The sequence below is a fragment of the Neopsephotus bourkii genome, unplaced genomic scaffold, assembly GCF_033783945.1.
Source record: "Neopsephotus bourkii isolate Nb327-2 ecotype Australia unplaced genomic scaffold, CSIRO-AGI_Nbou_v1 NB_360, whole genome shotgun sequence".
Classification (NCBI taxonomy): domain Eukaryota; kingdom Metazoa; phylum Chordata; class Aves; order Psittaciformes; family Psittacidae; genus Neopsephotus; species Neopsephotus bourkii.
The window spans coordinates 2,151,657-2,173,793 of NW_026900866.1; the positions used below are offsets into that span (position 1 = coordinate 2,151,657).

Below are 22,137 nucleotides of genomic sequence, written 5' to 3' on the forward strand. Positions count from 1 at the left end.
GCCAAAACATTTTGAAAGAAATGAAAAGTAGTCACGTTCTATTTTCACTAACTAGAATTATGAACTCTTACTTTCTTTCATTAGGACTGTTGTGATGTTCCCAGGAATCCATCTGAAAAAAGTATGGCAGCCTTCATCATTTGAAGGTAGAGTTTATCTAGTGTTGTACATCACAGAAATGAACAGTCACATTTCCAGTGAACTTAAAATGTGAGATTTCCAATTTGATTCTTCTAAATACTGAAGTTTCACATGTAATTTGTTGGAAGGACAGATACAGCACTAGATGACATGCAAGTCTATAAACACATGCAGAAAAAAGATGAAGAAAAAAGCATTCCTTCTAAGAAATCTGCATTTCATTCATAGAATACTATCTTTAAAATGTAGAATTTTTACCTAACAAAAGGATTCAGGGGTTAGGAATAGTTGATCAGGTCTTATGTAAATGCACAATTTAACCAGGCACAGTAAGACTTCATGTAAAATACCTTATTAAAAGTACATTGGCACTTACTGGTATGGTATGAAAGTATCTGTATCATGCTTCTGATTGCTACTAGCAACTTGACACAGGTGCGATCAAAAGCATAGTACATTAGAAAATATGTTTTTCTATTTCTTTTCAAATAAAGTTCTGCTCCAAATGATGCTGCCACAAAATAAAGAAATCAAGACATGAAAAGCTGGCATTGTAATTGTATGCCAAAATACACACCTGACAAATCACTTAATGACAGATTCCATAAGAAACGTGCCTTTCTTTAGTAAACTGGATAATCCAAAGAGTATAAACCAGTTGCAATGAATTTTTTTACATTTCCTTTTCAGTTGTCATCTGCTATATGGCAACACTCTGCACATTAGATTTTTCATAGCATTTGCGTGCCAGGTTTTTACTTCTCTCTCGCTTGTCCAGTGTATGATCATTAAAAGAACGTTTTGACTCAAAGGTAGCATGCCTGATGACAGAAAGACCCATGAGTTTGTTAAAATGAAGCAACTCATCAGTGAAATTCAGGAAAAGCATCTGGACAGAATCTGAGTGCCAGCTGTGTATACTACAAATAAGTTCACTAACTGGTCTATGAAGAGCAGCATCCTGCCCCCTGTTCTCAGCTCCCACTGCTTCTGGTGTGAAAACAATGTAAGTTGGCAGTTCCCTTAGTCTATAGCAAGTAATAATCACACTCTTGGCTTGATGTTTCTCACACGAAATCAACCAAACAGTTTGGCATTAAACATTTTTTGACAGAGGATGACAATATATCAAGGTATTATCTACCCTAGCTATTCATTTTGCCTTCCCTAAACCAGTAATCACTTCAAGGCTCCACTAGCTGCTGTAGTTGCGAAACTTCAATTAAACTCCCCAAAGAAGTTTAAACACACATTGCCTGTATGCAAAGAGGTAACTATATGCTCACATTTCCTAGATACAAACTACACATCCTTAGGCCAAATGCAGGATATAATGTGTGTCTTTTAGGTAGGGTATCTCAGTAGGAAACTCCATTTTTTACTTTGTCTTTCAAGTCTGTGTAAAAGCAGTGACACAGACATCAGACTCCTCACTGCTAAAAAAAGAATTAAGTCACAGCACAACTCTGTTCAATCAGTTGAGTCTGCAGTGTTCTTTCCTCAGGATATTAATCTTTCTAAAAGCATCCTTGCTTTTCTTCACTGTTACAATCTAATAGCAGTAATTACTTCTTGTTCTTTGTTATCAGATGTCACAGGTATAAAACGACTTTTTTTTTTTTGTCATTGGATTAAAGGACCTAAAAGAAGATTTTCTTTAAGAAGCAACCACTAAGAAAAGGAAGCACATGAACTCTGGCTTATATAGCTATGTTTGCAATGATGGATGCAGCAAATGTGCCCACAAACATAAATAGACATTAAGAAGGTCAGAAAACTGCATGTGAAGAGCCAGCTGCACATCCATTCTATATGCACACTCCTGCCTAAACACAGTGGCTTAGAAGCTATGTTTGCAGGACAACCTTGTTTCACTAGACTATGTAAATGATATTTTAGTAACTCGAGGTAACTGAATCAGTAGTCTTTAGTAGATTGGCTTGCACTTTTGTTATAAAGGGAACTACGATGCCATCTTTACTCATCTTAGTATGAGATATCATGGCTAGAAGAAAAAATAGGCTCCTAAGGAAAATTCAGAAAGAGTAGCAGAAAATAAACATTGGGATTTTTTCATTATATAAACCCATTCACAGTATATCTTTATCAATTGAAATTTAATCACCCTTTACAATTTAGAAGGGCAGTTTTTAGGGTAGTTAAGCTATGTATCATCAACACCATGAAGCTAACCTATCAGTTATAATAGCTTCTATAAAATACCAGAGTGAAATCGCAATAAGCCTAGAAAATGGGCTACAAATCCCAGATATGCTCAAGCAAGCACTGAACCAAAAATAAAAATAGGTAGGTAGGAAACCAAGAACTAGATAGCATTCATCTAATTCATGACCACTAACAACAAAGATCACAGGCCAAGGTTTTAAAGCATCTTATTCAGCTCCAAATGGCAATTACTGGACAGGGACTTCAATGATAAAGCCCTTCCTTCTTCAAAACAAGTTACATTTCTCACAGTTCATTTCTATTCTCTGAGCATAATTCTCTTATATTTCTCTGAAGCATCTTACTTTAAGGTAAATTAAAATTGGAAACCATTTAATTTTCTCAAATACAAAGAACATTGATGTTGCAGTATTTATCAGGTTGAAGCAGGTTTATTATACAATGATATAGAGTTTCCCACATCCTGCTTCCTTCTGTTCTAAACAGTATCGCAAGAAGAAAGGAATAGACTGCATGAATAAATTAATATTTATAAATATATATTTTAATATATAATTTTATATATTTAATATATATCTAATAAAAATTATTAACATTTATATAATTAAATGAACACATTTAAATGCTTTAATTTGAGAAGTCTCTTCTGAAGAACAAATTCTTATAAATTCATTATAATCTTATTTTAGAAAACAGCTATGGGAAAATCACATTCTATAGACCCTTTACCTGACCACACAGAAGTCACCCAGACAAGACAGTAAGGACAGATTTTTCAAAGCAGACTTTTAGGAGAAAAAGAAATCAAAATAAATCCATCCTAAAATGCTTTCAGTGTGAGAAAAACTTCACATTTAACTTTGGCTTGATTTTCATTTTAAACATGTTTTCATATAGACATAAGATCCACATTGAAAGCTTTTAATAATGCTCCCCCAAAGCTTTCCCTTCCCTCAGTTCAAAATAAGTACTGAGAGACAATATCCAACTCTTTCTGCCATTCAAGTACACACAAGTATTCCATTACAAAAGAGGTAATAACCAGCAGCAGTGGCACTGTGGCCTTACCATTCCATTACCTATCTACAACGTTAGGAAACAAGGATGGGAGAAATATGCTTTTTTAAAACAAAAAGCAAACCCAAATACCTCTAACAACTGTGCACATTAGCCAACAATAATAAAAGCACCTACCAATGCATTCTGGTTTCCTGAAGCCTTTTTTATGTTTCTTGCTGGCATTCCATGAAGATGACTAAATCTACTTTGGAAACCTAAAAATAAGAAGTACAAACTGGTTTAAGAACATTGTCTATACCACAAAACCAGTAACATTCACCATTACATACCAATCTATTAATCTGACCAGTTCCATAAAAACATCTTAATCTAGTCAATTGTATTGGTGGCAACAAAGCACAATGGGGAAAGTGAGAGAAATAAGTTGTTATAAAAATTAGGATTTCTGTAGATATTCTTACTGCCATCCTGGTTCTACGCACAGTTGGCTGCACAAGCAGAGCACACTGATCAGTAGGAAAGGTTTTTTGCATCACTTACAACTTTATTAGAACTAAACCACATTAAATCTGGTGATTTTTAAACCACGTTAAATCTGGAGACCAAGTCCTCGGAAACAATTTCAAGCATTTCATAAATAAGCTTCACAAAATAAATCACTACATTGTGCAGAGCAGTTTAAAAGTGATTTGACCACTGCTCACATAAAAGATCTGTGTTTGAATGTTAAAAGAGATCCTTGTGGCAGAGGGAAGGTACAACAAAACTCTCTGGCAGCAAGCTGAGGTCTGCCAACTTCAGTCTTTAGATAAGATTGGGTTCCCAGTTGTAAATGCAATCTAACTCTGCTGCAACTTAACATTGGATACACTGGACCCACAGCTGTCTAAAATATTTTTAAGAAAAAAAACCACCCAAGATATTTTCTGAATCTCAATCCTTGCTCTAAAGGAACCCTTCCACCTTCTCTACAAACCACTCTGCTTAACCATAAAGCAAAGCAGATGGTCACACTACTCTCCAGCTTTTGAATTAACAAACTTCCATAGAACTCTAAACACTATCACAGGAGCCAGGAACAAAACAGGATACAAAGATTCACTTCAAATAAAGCTATTCTCAATGGAAACATCAATACAAATAAGAGCAGGCTATAAAAATGAGCCAAGTTTTAAAATTTGACTTTTCTAACAACTGAGTTTTAAAAACTATTTCTGTCTAATGATACTTACAAATGAAATTGTTCAGGGGAACAAACTGGTAACTCCAAGATCTTGTCAGCATTTTTCATATTTTATATGTATAGATATCCTTCTACTGTACTCAAATGACTCTACAGTTTGCATTTGCTTGATTGCTTCTTACCTCTTCTCCCTGAATGGGACATGAGAGGAAAAGTCCCAGTTAAGATACTTTCGAAGACGGGATCAGGCAATTCTCTTTCAAGTTCTGTAGCGTCTTCTTGTTCCCACCATGGAATGACTCCAGTAATTCCACATGCTCCACCAGATTCATTTTCATGAAACCAATCACTCTGCTCATCGTCACCTGTGTGAGGGAGGTGCTCCCCCCAAGCCCCCCAGAAGAGAGGGAGGAGCAGAGAAGACAAAAATCAGATGTCACCATCAATAAATACTCTGACAGCACAGTTATTTGTGTTGCTATATAGCTGTATAACAATTACTCATATATAGCAGTTTCCATTTAGAAAATGTTTCTCAATAGCATGAAAAGCATTGCCATCAATGAAACCACATCAAATGTAATGTTTTAAAACCAATTTACAATAGAGAAAAACAATAATAAACTAGTTAATCCTTTGGCAATAACTGCAGGGAAATCCATTTAAGTTACTGCACTTTACATATTAACAAAAAACAAGCCTTAATCTCCTGCAGGGAATTAAAAGGTATAAAACTGTGAAACTAGTTCTTTGCAGCTGATAATGGTATATAATTAGCTTAATTTCATGATTTGTATGGCTAGTAAAAGAGGAAAAAATCATGAGCAGATGTGACTAAATGAACTTAATCTGATTAAGTTCATTTAGAAATAAGTTTTGAAAAAGTTGAGTTTAAATGAAAATTGGCAGCATCATGGGATTGAGCATAATACTGCATTATACCACAAAGCTAGTCATTTTTACTGACATTTATAGATGCAGTATTTAAATACCTGGGTTTGAAGTCAAAAGCAAGACAAGACTGAAAATCTGATCTTATGACCTCTTAAACACTCTGGCAATAAAAAATAAATGGTTATGTTTGGTTTAAAACATGTAGTTTACAGAAGACACAAAAAATCATAGAATCATAGAACGGCCTGGGTTGGAAAGGACCTTAAGATCATCCAGTTCCAACCCCACTGCAATGGGCAGGGATGCCTCACACTAGACCATGTCACCCAAATCTCTGTCCAACCCAGCCTCGAACTCCGTCAGGGAAGGAGCATTCACAACTTCCTTGGGCAACCCATTCCAGCACCTCACCACCCTCACAGTAAAGAACTTCTTCCTTACATCTAACCTGAACTTCCCTTGTTTTAGCTTGAACCCATCACCCCTTGTCTTATTGCTAAAGCCCCTGAGGAAGAAACCCTCTCCAGCATCCTATCTTCATAAGACAAATTTCCTTTCTTACATCCAAATACCAAATTTCAAACTATGTGTTGTATATTTCAATTCTACTAAAGTATCCAAACCACAGCTCACTATTTCTCCATATAAATTATTTGTTTGGCGTTTTAATTTTTCATTAGGCAGAACTGAGCAAGACCCAAATGCGACATATCTATGATGTAATTTTCAGGAACAAAAAGTATTTGTGTAAAACTTGATTGCCACAATGGGAAAACACAAATAATGAAACTCAAAACCAGCATCTGAGGGAAAATAAAGTTCAAAACACCTTCTATAAAGAAGTTGTTTCAATGAGACCTTCACGACCAAGCACAAGTGAAAATGGCCGTAAACATTCCTCAGGAAAAATACTTTGAGAAAATATGGAATAATTAGGGCCCCTCACTGGTCACTTGCAGGTGAAATGTAATCTTTACATCTCTAGTGGTTGCTACTAAAAGCAAAATTAGCAGAGGCTAGAGAACAGGAATTTCCAGATGGAAGAAAGGGAAAACAGAGATGGAAAGAGATACATAGGTCCAAATAAGATTCTGTTTCTTTGTGTTCCTGAAGTATTTGCATCATTGTCCACATTTATTCATATCCCCATTTATAGATATGACATTTCACAAAGGCATTCTCCCCATTAATTCTATCCTTGTTTCATTACAGCCAGGTATAGTTTTTTTTTTGGATTATGTATAAGAATAGTGAATAGAGACAGTGGTGGTAGTGGAGGGAGAATCATGCCTCTTTGCTGCATTGTCTTGTGGTTCAGAATTGAGTTTCAACTCCTTTGTTTTGATTTTCCAAACCTTTATGAGGATAAACTTTGAATATTTTGTCATGAGAGCTCTAGACACCTAGACTAATTAGAAATACTATCAGAAACTAAAAAAAAAAAAAAAAAAAAAAAAAAAAAGTCTTGCTGTACATAATTAGCTATGGAAGTAAGTATAGAATTCCAAAACTGGGTTACACAATCAGCCCAAGGACAGAAACCTGTAAGAGGTATGCAATACAGGCTTGAAAGAAAGAGCTAGATTTGAAGACTATTGGTGGACTGCAGAACAAGGAAAATAGGAGCTAGAAAACTAGTATATTTACTAACAGCCCAACAATGGCCCTTTGGGAAAAAATAAAAAATTACACTTCCTTTTTGCCTAACAGGAATATTAGTATGTTAGGCAGCTACCATATGAAGCTATCTGAACCTCTTGGGCTTTTCCCATTTGACAGCATAATTCTGTATATCTGGTTTTTAGCTTCCTTGTTTGCAGCTCTGAACCCTTTGACTATTTTCAGTATTACCTTGAGAAGAGCATAAACCTATTAACTCCTTATACATGTGAGAGCACCCACAGGAGTTTAGTTTACCTGTTGCTCCACCTTGAAGGGATACCATTTTCAAAAGGAATCAGGGAAGACTGCTGCATTGAATTAATTCCCAACCTAATACATATAGACAATACAACATCGGGGCCCCTGTGCACTCAAGAGTTTGGTAACAAAATACTTGGATTTTATACTACTTAATTTGTAACTTTCAAAAGGCAACACAGTATCCACAGTAAACACATACTTAGGAGACTTAAGAATTCAAAGCAACATTTTGGGATTCAAAATACTTCAAAAGATTCACTACACTGTCCTTTCCCCTTAGGGATGCTGATTCAGTACAAGGCTACAACAAATTATCATAATTTTCCAAGCTACAGGAAAAGTAAAAAAACCATCAGAAACTCATCCCCGAGTTCATGCATTCTGCCAACCATATATTTAAAAAAACACAAACTTGTTTACGGGTAATGCTAATGACTCCAGGCATTGTTTAAAGCAATTTATGTTCAATTCTAACTTTGCTATTCAGTATTTTTAACTATTCAGTTAAAAAAATTAACTTCAGAAATGTTAATGAAATGCTAAAATTTCAAGGCAGCTCAGTTGCTGGCTTTGTTTATTTTTAACCTGTCTCCTCCCCCCACTACTGTTTGCCTAATTTTCACTCTATATTACTGAGTCTACATGTTTATCTAATTATTACTTCTTCATGTTAAATCATTTGCCTCCCTCTTTAAGAGGTTTAGGAAATTCTTTATGTGGTTTTATTATGGTTTCTGCACTGACACATAAACCCCATTTGCATCACCCTCATTTCTGTGCTCGGAATCATAGAAACATAGAAGAGTTAGGATTGGAAAGGACCTTAAGATCATCTAGTGACAACTCCCCTGCCATGGGCATTGACAACTCACACTAAACCATGTCACCCAAGGCTCTGTACAACCTGGCCTTGAACACTGCCAGAGATGGAGCATTCACAACTTCCTTGGGCAACCCATTCCAGTGCCTCACCACCCCCACAGTAAAGAACTTCCTCCTTATATCCAATCTAAACTTCACCTGTTTAATTTTTAACCTGTTGCCCCTTTCCCTATCACCACAGTCCCTCCCCAGCATCCTTACAGGCCCCCTTCAGATACTGGAAGGCTGCTATGAGGTCTCCATGCAACCTTCTCTTCTCCAGGTTGAACAGCCCCAACTTTCTCAGCCTATCTTCATACAGGAGTTGCTCCAGTCCCCTGATCATCCTCGTGGCCCTTCTCTGGACTTGTTCCAACAGTTCTATGTCCTTTTCATATTGAGGACACCAGAACTGCACACAATACCCCAAGTGAGGTCTCACGAGAACAGTACAGGGGCAGCATCACCTCCTTCGGCCTGTGGTCACGCTCCTTTTGATGCGGCCCAGGATATGGTTGGCTTTCTCGGCTGCGAGCACACACTGAAGCTGGATCATGTTAAGTTTCTCATCGACCAACACCACCAAGCCCTTCTCCACAGGGATGCTCTGAATCTCTCCTCTGCCCAACCTGTAGCTGTGCCTGGAATTGCTCCGACCCAGGTGTAGGTCCTTGTAGGACCCTGGATAAAATTCAGAAGATTGGCATCAGACCATGTTACAAGCATGTCAGGGTCCCTCTGGATGGCATTCCTTCCCTCCAGCGTATCAACCCAACCACACAGCTTGGTGTCACCGGCAAACTTACCGAGGGCACACTCAATCCCACTGTCCATGTCACCAACAAAGATTTTGAACAAGACCTGTCCCAACACCGATCCCTCAAGGACACCACTTGTTATTGGTCTCCAGCTGGACATTGAGCCATTGACCACAACTCTTTGGATGCAGCCATCCAGCCAGTTCTTTATCCACTGAGTGATCCATCCATCAAATTGATGTCTCTCCAATATAGAGACAACGATGTCGTGTGGGGCACTGTCGAACGCTTTGCACAAGTCCAGGTAGATGACATCAACTGCTCTAGCCCTGTCCATCAGTTCCATAGCCCCATCATAGAAGGCCACCAAATGGGTCAGGCAGGATTTCCCCTTAATGAAGCCATGGTGGCTGTCACCAAGCACCTTGGTGTTTTTCATGTGCCTCAGCATGCTTTCCAGGAGAATCTGCTCCAAGATTTTGCCAGGCACAGAGGTGAGACTGACTGGTCTGTAGTTCCCTGGGTCATCCATTTTCCCCTTTTTGAAAATGGGGGTTATATTTCCCTTTTGCCAGTTGGCAGGAACTTCACCTGACTGCCATGAGTTTTCAAATACGATGGACAATGGCTTAGCAACTTCATTCGGCAGCTCCTTCAGGACCCATGGATGGATTTCATCAGGTCCCACGGACTTGTGCATGTTCAGGCTCTTAAGATGGTTTAAAACCAGAGCCTCTCCTACAGTGGGCCAAAGGTCTTCATTTTCACAGTCCTGGCGTCTGCCTTCCAAGACTTGGGTGGTGTGGTCAAAGCCTTTGCTAGAGAAGACCGAGGCAAGAAGTCATTCAGAACCTCAGCCTCCTCCAAATCCAGGATAGCCAGTTCTCTTGATAGCTTTCGGAGGGGGCCCACATTGTCCCTAGTCTGTCTTTTATTTGCAATGTAACTATAGAATCCCTTCCTGTTATCTTTCACATCCTTAGCCAAGTTTAATTTTAACTGCGCCTTAGCTTTCCTAACCTGGTCCATAGCTTCCCAGACAACATCCCTGTGCTCTTCCCAGACAGCCTGTCCTTGCTTCCACCTTTTATAAACCTCTTTTTTTCCCCTCTAAGTTTCCTCAGCAGCTCCTTATCCACCCAAGGAGGTCTCCTGGCCCTCCTGCTGCACTTCCTTCTAGTTAGGATGCAACACTCCTGAGCTTGCAGTAGTGATCCTTGAATACCAACCAACAGTCTTGGGCCCCCCTGCCCTCTAGCGCTATATCCCATGGAACCTTACTAAGCAGATTCCTGAAGGGGCCAAAGTCTGCTCTCTTGAATTTCAGGGCAGTGAGCTTGCTGCACGCTCTTCTCACTGTCCTGAGGACCTCAAATTTGACCATCTCATGATGTACTAACATAAGAAAAAGCACAGCCACATCAACAAACCCCAAAGTCCTCTCGTTTATCAGAATTGTAAATATTATAAGTCTTCATTCTCAAGAATAGCTTCATGTGAATCTTATTTCAGCTAAAGCAGCCCAGAATTATAGCAAAAATACCTTCCACTGCACACAGTTTTTTTCCTTTCTTTGTAGGTTTATTTAGAAATGTCTAGACTGCCCTCCACAGCATTCACATACAGTGTACGTGTGCTTGCTTGTGACAACCACAACCTACTTTGAGAGTTTACTGTGAAAAGAGTTAGGCATCATGGTCTTACAAACACCACTTGATACTGTGCTGGTCCATTATCCATCAACTTGCACACAGAGAGTGACAGCACATGGCCCGTAAACACCCTAGGATGCTAGTCTCATTTCCAGTGTTCCTCTTTCCAGGTAAAAACCCTCACTGTTAATGGCTGTAATAATCATTTGGAGACATGCAAAGACTTACTAATACAACAAATTTCAGGAAAGCAGAAGATTAAGTTGCTCATCAAAAGAGGCACACTGCATCTTGCTCTCTGTGCTCTGCAGAGCTACCTTGGCAAAAGGGGTAGCAGGACACTTTTGCCACCATTCAGTTTAATCAGCTACTTCTGACTCAAGCTTGAAAACTGTACATGAAGGCCTGCTCTCAAGTAGGATGGCCATACAAGTGTGCTCTGACACCTGCAGCTACCAGAAAGTCCAAATTACTTCCTCTGCATAGAAGATAAAAGGATTGCATTCTCATACACAGAATCAGTAGTGGGTCATCTTCATTAAAGACACAGTAATTAATATACATTTAATCATAAAATAATGAAGAGCTACCTTTAAAAGGTAGCCACATCCACAGCAGAAACCTGACTTCTCCAGTTTTAACTGTTTAACACTTGATTAATACAGTTTTCCTTCCTACTTGCTTGAAGGACGTTTCAAGTGCTACGCATCATGATTTAGGAGGTCTTCAGTCAACTCTGAATTTCCCCAAGTGTACTTGAAAGTGTAGATGGAATAGGAATGCAGAGTATGTTTTCTTTGCCATACCCACAATATAAAATTCATTGAAGAATATATTTGCTATTTGGCTTCTTTTCCCCAAAACCCAGCAATATCAACTAGTGTTTGGATAACATTACTGTTTTCTTAACATTGTGTTGAAGGCTTAACTTACACAGTGCTTTTAACTTAAAGCGCCTTTGTAAAGTGGACCTGCGAAATGGCTTGAAATCACAGGCAATCCTACTAGCTAAGCCTATGTAAGACTTGTATTTTATGCTGCAATGTAAGATTACACCTTTTGTTTCAAATCTCTTAATTTTCTACACTAGGAATAACACTGCTTATCATTAAAGTTTTTATAATTGCAAAACAGTCATTTATGAAAATGCTATAGGGAGCAAAGGACAAAGTAGGAAGAAAAAGCAAAGTCATAAGGATTTGCAACACATAAGCTTCAGCCACTGTCCAGTTCTTTCAATTACTTTGTGTTCTGGTTTCAGCTGGGATAGAGTTAATTTTTTTCGCATCAGCTGCTGCAGAGCTGTGTTTTGGCTTTAGTCTAAGAATAATGCTCATAACACATCAATGTTTTAAGTTGTTCTTAAGTAGCTCTTACCCCAGTCAAGGAGTTCTTAAGTCTCTCCTGCTCTGCCAGTGAGGAGGTTCCAAAGGGTTACTCCATACCACAGCACGTCATGCCCAATATAGAAACTGGGGGAAGTAACCCAGAAGGGAAGGATCACTGCTCAAGCTGGGTATTGGTCAGTGGGTGGTGAACAATTGTGTTTGTGCATCACTTTAATTTTATTCCTCTTTTTTTCCTATCATTGTAATATTTTACTTTATTTCAATTATTGAACTGTTCTTTTCTCAAGCAGTGTTTTTTACCTTTTCCTGACTCTCCTCCCATCCCCCCCCCGGAGGTGAGCAAGCAGCTGTGTAGTACTGAGTTGCCAACTGGAATTAAACCACCACCTCCACAAACAAGGGCTTAAGGCATAGGATTTGGGGGTTTTGCTAGCTATATGAAATCTTTCCTCAAAGTTGATCAATGTACAAAACTCAAAAAAAACCCCAAAACACAATGCATAAGAGTTCTCTTGAGGTTTATTAATAGTTCAGCAGATCTCTTTTTCACTGACTGTACCTACACTGATCATTTACCATGATCTTGACGCGTTTGCTGCCTTACTGTGCAGCCTATGCAATGTTTCACAGACAAAAAGCATTTGCTACTTTGGACTGCAAGACATGGAGTACCAATTACTTCTGCCAGAAGGTAACAGGATAGTGGAATAGAGCACAGCAAGAAAGCTGCTTTCATTCTCTCACATGACCCAACATAAGCATCTGGAGAACTGAGAAAGGAGGACAAGCATGGCTAGCCTCAGAAGAGGACTTCATAGGAAAAAACCAAATCAAACAAGGAATCTATGAGACTGGAACAGAGGCAGGCTGGAAAAGGCTTTTAAAAATAGATGGCACAACACATATTAAAAGTTGAACACAGGATTTTCAAGTCTCAGCCATTTTCTTCTATAACAGCAACTGATGGCAATTAAAATCCAACTAGCAGTTAACCCACTACTACTCCCAATTGCAACACCACCTACTTTTCTTGAATCAAACTAGAGAAGTTGAAACTTTTCTGAGAGTTTTTACACAGAAGAGCACTATTACTGTGGTGGGATTTATTCCCATTTGCTTTCTGAAAGAATTTTGGGAAATATTAGAAGTTGCAAGGTCAGGAACTCCAAAGTTCAGCGCTAAAAAGTCAACTATTTAACTGACTGCTTAAAGAAATTGCTGCTTTAGGTCACTTTCCTTTTACTAAGTCTGTCCCATAGGATGAATATGCGTTGGGAATTAATTAGGGTTTTATAAAGAGCATTTGTCTGCAACAAATGAGGTCTGCTTCTCAATCTCAGAGGCACCAAATGAACAAATGTTGCCCTGGAGAACAGGATCTGCTTGTCCTCTGCTATCCAAACTTGCGAATGATGGCAGACACATCATTTAAACCAAGTATTTCACCAGGCAGCATCAATCAATCTCTGGTTCTCCACTTGACTTAGCAGAAACCTGAAGTCAGAAGTGCAGAAAATTTGAACTACAAATGAGGTCGAGATGCTGATGTTCTGAACATATATCCTGGAGGAGGAACACTGGGAAGCCAGGAATCAGAGCTTAGCCTTAAAAAACTGACAACAAAATCAGACAGTTCATCCCTTAATACATTTCCATCCTGCCCTCTTCTACTTTCGTTTCTCTTCCTTAGGCTTTCCTGCAGCTTTTATAAGATTTATTTACTTCTTCCTTCATTCTTTCCAATTTTGTATGTGTCTCAGTTCAGCTATAAATTAATTTACAGAAATAAATTATCCTCATCTTCATAAGGGAAGTACAAAGGTAACAGTTACTAGAGTTTTATGGGGTGGTGGTGGGGCGTAATTATTATTAGAAAATAAATAATTTTGGTCCTGCAGTAGGATGTCCAATAGTACTTTTTAAGGAAAAGCCTTCACAAAACCAAAGCTAATATGCAAATCTAAATGTCTGTGTGAAGCTAATGGTCTTCTGATCATACCCACAAAATAATTCATTCACAGTAAAGATTTAAAACATGTTTTGTCCTGACATTATCTTTCTTGAGTTTACTTATTGATGTTCTTTTCACTTGCATGTCAGAGTATTATTTCAGGTCTAATGCTTTCTGCTTGCAAATGACACTGAATCAGGATTCAAAAATCAAACAGGTAAAGAATTACAGGTCTATAGTAAAGAACTAACACCAAAAAGATAATACCACACTATTGTTCACTGATCCTTCTCCTTTTCTCCTCCCATCAAATGCATAAGAAAAACAGTAAGTAGCTGAGACATTTTCAACCATATAATTCAAAGATTTAAATAATTTAGGGACAAATAAATTGAAACAAATATATTGGAAGGGTACCTCAAAACATGTATGGAATTATGAAATATGTTGTACAAATATACAGGACAAATGTTTTAAAATATTGCAAGTCGAAAAATATATTCATATAGGGAAGTAAAACCAAATCTTTAAAAAAATGTCTGATATTGATATACTTAAAGTATTGTAATACTGAAGTTAAAACATTGATTTAGACTTTCAAAAGAAAGCCTAAATTCTAAAATTTAGCTACGCTAGCACAACTCAAAGCAGGTACTCAGACTGGGAGCTACAGTGTATGTAGCACAAGTTACTGTTGAGCAAAGAAGGCAACATCTGTGTTCTAAGTCTGAAAAAAACATCTCCCAACTGTAATGTTAAAAGAGAAGATTAAAAAAAAAAAATTACAAAAAATTGGCAAAAAAAAAAAACAACCCCAAAGAAATGAATTACACATTACAGAAAGAAAAAAAATAAAAGAACATTCCCTTAACCTAGATCTGTGGAATGGGCTGGGATTTGTTTTCTTGCACACACCATAGTCTGTAGCAAACAGCATGAGAAAATGATCTGCACTGCCATTATTTTAATGCCAACAGAAAAAAAGCAAGTCTTAATCACCCAAGAGATTATTTTTTGCCTCATTTTTGTATACTGTCAAAGACCGAGTTCCTAGTCCATGAGCTGGCCACTAAGATGCTAGCATAATACAGGTAAATGTATTGCACTTAAAAATCACAATAAACACTAAAGCTTAAAAACCCCCAAACCCCAAAATCTCATACTTCATCCTCAACAGTTTTAAACCATGTGTGAACATTATGCACACTGACAGGAAATGTTGAATCTTCTCTGCGTTTTACATTAAAGAAAATTGTTTTCAGAAGGGAGAGACTTTACACAGCATGCATCTTCCATTTCAGTCTTAGACTGCTGAAAAAGTACTGTGAAAAGTACTTTCAAATAAACTATTGAATGAAAAAGAACTATAAAATCCTGACATATCAATTTGGAAGAAAAGAGACACCTCAGTAACAGTTTGAGATTGGGACTATTATCACTAAGTCCTGTCTGAAAATCAGAATTAAAACATAGTATAGATGATCTTCTGGAGATGCTCAAGTTATAAATAAGTTTATTATAAAGAGACACCTTTTAACCAAGTCATGGATCCAGGACACCCTCTGGTAACATTCATAGCAGAAAGCAAGCTATACTTCAACTCATTAAAATAGTAACAACAACTGAAATTGAGTAATTAACCTACGAAATAACTTGTAATGCTTACAGAATTTCAACAGATGTGGTTTGAGGGGTGTTAGGGAAAGATTGTTTCAATACCTTGTCTTCCCTCATCATTGGTAAACAAACCAGCATCACTGCTGCTCAGACTGCTGGATTCACTGTAATAAGAAAAAGAGAGAACACAGATCAAAAGGACAATTGATCTTTCAGTCGTAAAATTTTAAGGAGACAAGCCTGTGTTCAGATTGAACTTAAGCCCAACAGAGATCGGAAAGAAAATAGGATTTTCTCCTTTTTCTTTTTTTTTTTTTTTTAATCAAACTGCAAATATCTCAGTTCCATTAACTACAAAGCATATTATTTTTGGCACATAAAACCATGGGAATCTAATGGTACCCTGACAGGAAGCCAGATGTGTCAGTACCTTGTTGCAGTCACAATTGATGCATTTTATTATCTGCTTCCATCAAATGCTCACCGCTCCCTTCTTATGCTGTGCAATTCAGCTTGATCCTGGAACACCACTGCTCAATAAACCAGGAAAAGTCTCAATCAAAAGCAGCCTAAGCCTTGCTTCAGCACATGAAATACAAGAGCCTGAAAATCAGATTACCTTTCTGAACACCATTTGCAAATATTCTGGAAAAGACATTGCTTAAGGTTTAACAACATACCGCTTGGGGAGAAAGACAAAAATTGTTAACAAAGGTGGCCAATTACATCAAAATAAAGGTCACCCTGAAGAAAAGGGTTAACGATCAACGATCATTTGCTGTAGACACATTGTTACAAACAATATCTCACATGTGTACTTAAATAACATTTTAATTGCACAATAATTTTTACTGAAGGAGTAGCCAGTTCATGAAAGCACAACCAAGTGAAATTGCCAAAGTTACACATAACTGTATTTTGGGTTTTGGTGGTTTGGGTTTTGTTGGGTTTTTGTTTTGTCTTTTTTGGTGGGGGGGAGAGGGGGTTGTGAGGGGTGGGTGATACTGGTTTGGTTTTGTAGTTTGTTTTGTTTGTTTTTAAAATCAAACCATAACAGTGGCATATCTATGGCAGCCACAGTGTTCATTCTCCTCAGACCAGAGTCAAATAGGGCAGGGATTACAGCAGAGCGAATTTCTATATGGCAGTCATTTCACTGAAGACATTCAAAACCTCTGGAATATACTAATACTCAAGTACATGAATGCTATTATGATGGAATTTATTTCCAGTTTTAATATACTTTTGCACTGTATGTTGCTAATTACTTTGCTTTGTAATGAGAATTCCACTCCTAGAAAAAGACTTCCAGGAAAAAGCAAGAAAGACACAGATTCCTTTTAGTCCCATAAACCAGTATATGCAAGCAAAAATTTGCAAGGGACAGCTCTGTTCTCCAAAAAAGCTTTCACAGCTTTATTCATACATTTGTGGAAGCAAAGAAAAAATATCTTTAGTTATTATTAATAGCACACTGTCTCATACCTTAGTTTCATATTGTGACCTTTGTTTACTAACCAAGCCCGTCCCCAAGAGCTGACAGTCACTGTGCTCACACTGACTGGTAAGTGTCACTTGAGTTTTACTGCTGCTCTCTTTCAAAATGGGCAATTGAGATTTTTCCTCCTTCAGTCACTTAAACACAAACAATTGCTACAGGCTGAGGAATTAAGTATCATCCAGAACTCCATGAATTGACAAATCTTCCTGAAAGTGGCCAAGAACTAAGCACTGAGGATAAGAAGAATGAGCAAAGGACAGGCTCTGACCATGAAAATCTCATTTCCAGTGCTCAAAACCAGCCTCATGGTAATTCATCTTTGGGATCATTTAGATGCTGACATTTTAAGAGCTTGAAGACTCCTATTCCTGAATGATGCACTTAAAACCAGTTATTGTGGTGTTTGAACACACACAGATAAAGACTGCAGAAGAAGTGCCATTTAGCGGTTTTAATGTGCACTTCAAATGTGGTAAGTTACTTTAACGTAATTTCATGCATACACTTAAAACTTGCCCTCAGCAGTTTCAGAACCTAATTTAACTCCCACCAACAGTTGATTGTGGTTTGTTTTTAAAAGTTGAACTTCTAAAAAATTTATCCTTTATTTTTTATAAAAATTACTAAACTGTATGCACAAAAATGTACAAAATTCAGGCAGATTTGTATACTTCATATTTTTCCTTTTCCATGAAGTGTTGAAGCACAAGTCTTATCCAAGATGCTTTGTTAGCTCTCCGTATCTCATGCAATCTTACAAAACCCATGTTCCCTTTTAAAACCTCAGCTTTTACTTTTAGAATGCACTTTTAGGAGCAACGTTTGCGAGTTGTTTCCAGTTCTTCTGGCTAAATGATCACAAACAATAGAGGAAACGTTGCATTTAAGTAAAGTTAGCTAAAATAGAATTAAACTTATTCACATACAAAATATTCTGATCCAGTAGGCACCCAAGAGGCTTAGGCATGGTGGATTTCTAAGCACATTAAAAAATGCAAATTTTCTAATTTAATGGTTTCCAAATCTTTTGGTACCAATGACCAGTGCAAGAAATTCAGCAGAATGACAGACCATCACTTGACCACACACATGAGCAGAAAACATTGTGAAGATGAGAATGGTTTTAAAGGTCATTTATCGGGGCCAGAAACAAACATTTGAAGCATGATTTGAAAACGAGCAGTTTTTGGGGTAACAAAACATTAAACATTTGGAAGAGGAAGAGGAATTTTTAAATCAATAACTTTGTTTTGGTGAAAAATAAATAAATATTCAGAGTGAGCTGGAAGTAGCACAGTTTGGAGAATCTGTAAGAGGACTTTTGATTGAGCACTCTCTGTCCACCCAAAAATTAGCTGCAGTTCAGTTAGAGAACTGATACTCTTGTGGCATAGCAGAAAATCTTATAAATTGTGACAGTGCTATGGATATATTATAAACTATGCAATGGTTCCTAGCACCAAGGAAATGTTTAGCCATCTGTCTTTAGGGGAACTTTTTGGGGGAAACAGACTCCCAGTGTCATCAGAGGAAACTTTTCTAAACGCTTCCTGACACCACACAGTCCTATCTTGCACGTCCAAGGGAGATGCCTGAAGTTATATTAGCTGCCCTGAAGGACTGCTTCTGCTTTAGTAATTAAAGCATCAGAAACAATCTTTAAGACTCATGATTTATTGAGCTTTCAACTTATTCTTTGCAGGTGAGAGACAACACTAGGATGTAACAGTAAGGCTTAGAACTTCTCTGACAATAACTGGAGTTAGTCACTTACCAGCGCTTTTCTTATGACAGTAACTAATCTGTTTGCACTGGTCAAAACCCCAGGATACTCTCTGAATCTCAATCTACCTCTTCAGCAAGGAAAAGACTTAACAGTTTATAGATAAAATGCTTACAACCAGCCAGGGACACTACTGTATCAAGCAACTGGCCAAAATTATCTGTTTTCGTATGAGCTTTTCTTGTTGACAGTTCTGCATTCAGAACAGGCACATGGAATAAACATAATCAAGCTTAGCAGGCCCTGCAGGTTATGGTGGAAAAATGACTTACACCTTCCTGTGTTGTCAAAACAGTACTTTGGAAACAATTACCATTGTAGTATGACTGCTGTCTGGAATGGATGGATGAGATGTACTGCCAAAGGGTCATCATTCCCCCATTTTTCTAATGGTAAGCTCAGGTGTTTCTGAACTGTAAATTGGTTTTTGCATTTCGTAAATGATATATACCCTTGGCAACCTGCAGACTTTTTATGCCCATGACACATAAGAACATACTGCCTAAATGGTGACTAAACACTGACAGCCTTTCTGATGAGTAGAGGTAACAATCAAGGCACCAAAGTCTAGAAATTGGAAAACCAATTTTTGTCTGAGAACTGTCACCAGTTAAAATACTCAGAGAAAACATATTAATCATTTGTATATTCTGTCATTCTTAATCTTGAAACAATTAGAAAGTATTATTAAAAAACCTGCTTTCTTGGTTATTCCTCTGCTACGTGACATACTATTTTACACTGAATTCCTTTAACCAGAGCAACTCATATGTATGAAATATGGTACACTTAAAGAGTAATTTGTTAAAACAGATAGTACTGATGCTATCATTTTACCTCTGGAATGCAAGAAAAATACAAAGATTACCAATATGAGAAACAAATAATAAAAGCAAATATTATCCAAAGTTTCTGTAAAAAGGAAGAGAAAAAATAACCTGTCACTCATGTTCTCATCTGAGCCTTTTTGCTCCTCATACTCCATTTTGTCCTTATTTGCTTGGGTCACTTCTTCACTTTCTATAACTACTCCTTCATCCAAGACTTCCGGGCCTTGCCGAGCTGCTGCTACTTTTCTTTTTTTCACTTTGCTCTTGGAGAACTCTTGGTGTTGGTATGATTTATTGTTATTGTCCATTTCTTGATCTCTGCTGTTATCCTGCTGTTGAGTTACTGTCAGTGCATTAGAGACTTCTGATGGCAGATCTATTGCCATCCGTTTTACTTTTCTTCTCCTGCGCAAAATTCTGTTTCCTAAACTGTCGACAGCTAAATCTGGTTCGTGCCACAGAGGCCTTTTGCCCCTAATGTTATTTAAGTTTGAGGAAGGCCTGCGCTTAGCAACCAACAACTGGTCATCAGAGTCACTGTGGTCTTTCTTATTAGCATGATTCTCCCTGTAGTCTTTGTTTGATTCTTCTAAACTGGAATCAGAACCTTCACTTAAGCAGTGGCCAGTCTCCCAGGGATGATGGGTGGTAAATGAACGCCTTTTGCGTCCCCTCCTTTTCCTTGCCTGACGCTTCAGAAGACAAGACACACTTCGAGAATGATCTCCAGTATCAGCAAAACCTCCTCGTGCTTGCTCTGAACTTTCTTCCAGTGCTGAGACTAGATCGTGAACCAGCTCCTCCATAGTCCTACTGAAATGCCTACACATTTCCAGGGAAAAAGCACACAAGAAAACATCAAATTAATCTGAAGTGTTAAGCATAAACTATAGCAATTTTACCTTCCAAAATCATTATAGTCATTTTCAGTAAGGTAGCCTTAAATATCCATTCTACAAAGATTAGTTTTTCTGCTGAGAGACAAAACCTTGCTGACCAATCCTATGCAATTTGCAACACAACAGCATACATCCTTTTTAAGACAGCATTCCACACACATTTCTGGCTTGAAAGAGGGGGAGATACGGGGAAGGTATCCTCAGCTTGTGTTTGACCTCACCATTAATGTTTTGTTTCCATTCACTTCATCAAATTTGTATGGTCTTTAGGGATTCTGCACAGCAAGAGCATCAACAAAGACATTTCACTCTGCAGGTAGCGAGCACATTTCAAGTGTGTGAATGGAAAATGGGATACGTAATATTCTTCCTTGACAGCAGATTTGGGAGTTCTCTTTAAAATTTGTCATTACGATAAAATATTTTTAAGAATAATTATGTCTTGATGCTGCCTAAGTGCCAAAATGCAGTTAAGACAGTAATTCTTCGATAATATATGACACTTTAATAGTGACTAATTCTGATATCTGTTTCTTTTAAAATATTGATTCAGTGGAGGGATATTAAGTTGAAACAATACCCTGCTCGAGGGAATTCCAGAGTATTACATACAAAGTTTCCCATCACGTACAGGCACCCACGTGACAAAATTACCTGATTGTGCAAGGAAAAGTACCACCGAACACACAGCGTCTGATTTAAGGCCTTATCCTTTTTTGCTCCTTACTCCTCAAATTTCACTAGCATTTAGCATGACTTTGACCCTGTAATTCTTCAGCAAGTTCACCCATGCATTACCTGAACATAATTACAAAAAGAAAACATTAAGCGATCACTGTTGAACTCTTAATCATTCTCTGAAGGCTATGAACCTACTCTGTGAACACAGCAACCAGATTCTCACACCAAAGCATCAGAAGAACCCTTTCACTGAGGTAAAGCAAGGAGTAACAGTCACCCTCTTTACTACATTACACCAACTGATAAAAGTGGAAGACATTCAGTAAATTATGTAGAGGACACTTAAAAGCAAGACCCTTCACTTTGTTTTACAATAGAAATTGATGGATGAAGAGGAATTGGAGATGTGGAGAAAATCTGAATATGTAGCACACAGATTCACCTCTCTCACCACAAATGCCAGTGCTAAAGGTACGTAATGGTGAATGGACACTCATTACCTTACACTACAGAAGTTTTGAGTATCAGTGGGGGAAATGAAGAGCATGCTTAAGATGAAGTCCAAGCTGGTCGTTAAATACCTTACCTGAAGATATTCAGAAAAATTTACTGTAAAAATTCCAATTGCAGGTCACCAAAAGCACAGAGAGTGGTAGAAACACAAGTTCATTCTGAATTCCTGAAACTACTGTGTCATTTGCATTTATTTCTCATACCTCTTTCTCCATCCTGCTGTAATCTCTAGTCCTATTACTCCCTATTAACCTAACATTCCCTTTGGCTCTTAGTATAGCAGAATCATCATATCTAGTAACAGCTGAGACAGCTCTGGAAAAATGCTACATTTTACCCTTAATCCATTTGGTTCACAAGATCAAAACCTCCATAATCACACAGAAGTACTTCT

General features: G+C 37.8%; 1 protein-coding gene across 2 annotated transcripts in view; it reads right to left on the bottom strand.

Annotated features, from left to right (window-relative positions):
* GPATCH2 (G-patch domain containing 2) overlaps positions 1-22,137 on the bottom strand; it is a 116,290-nt gene that overhangs the window by 86,822 nt on the left and 7,331 nt on the right. For both annotated transcript variants that reach the window (XM_061348576.1, XM_061348577.1), the window contains exons 2-5: positions 19,759-20,472; positions 15,639-15,700; positions 4,714-4,896; positions 3,523-3,602 (exon numbers count right to left, since the gene is read on the bottom strand). In XM_061348576.1, the coding sequence (XP_061204560.1) occupies positions 3,523-3,602; positions 4,714-4,896; positions 15,639-15,700; positions 19,759-20,472 (1,039 nt within the window). The remainder of the gene's footprint in view (positions 1-3,522; positions 3,603-4,713; positions 4,897-15,638; positions 15,701-19,758; positions 20,473-22,137) is intronic.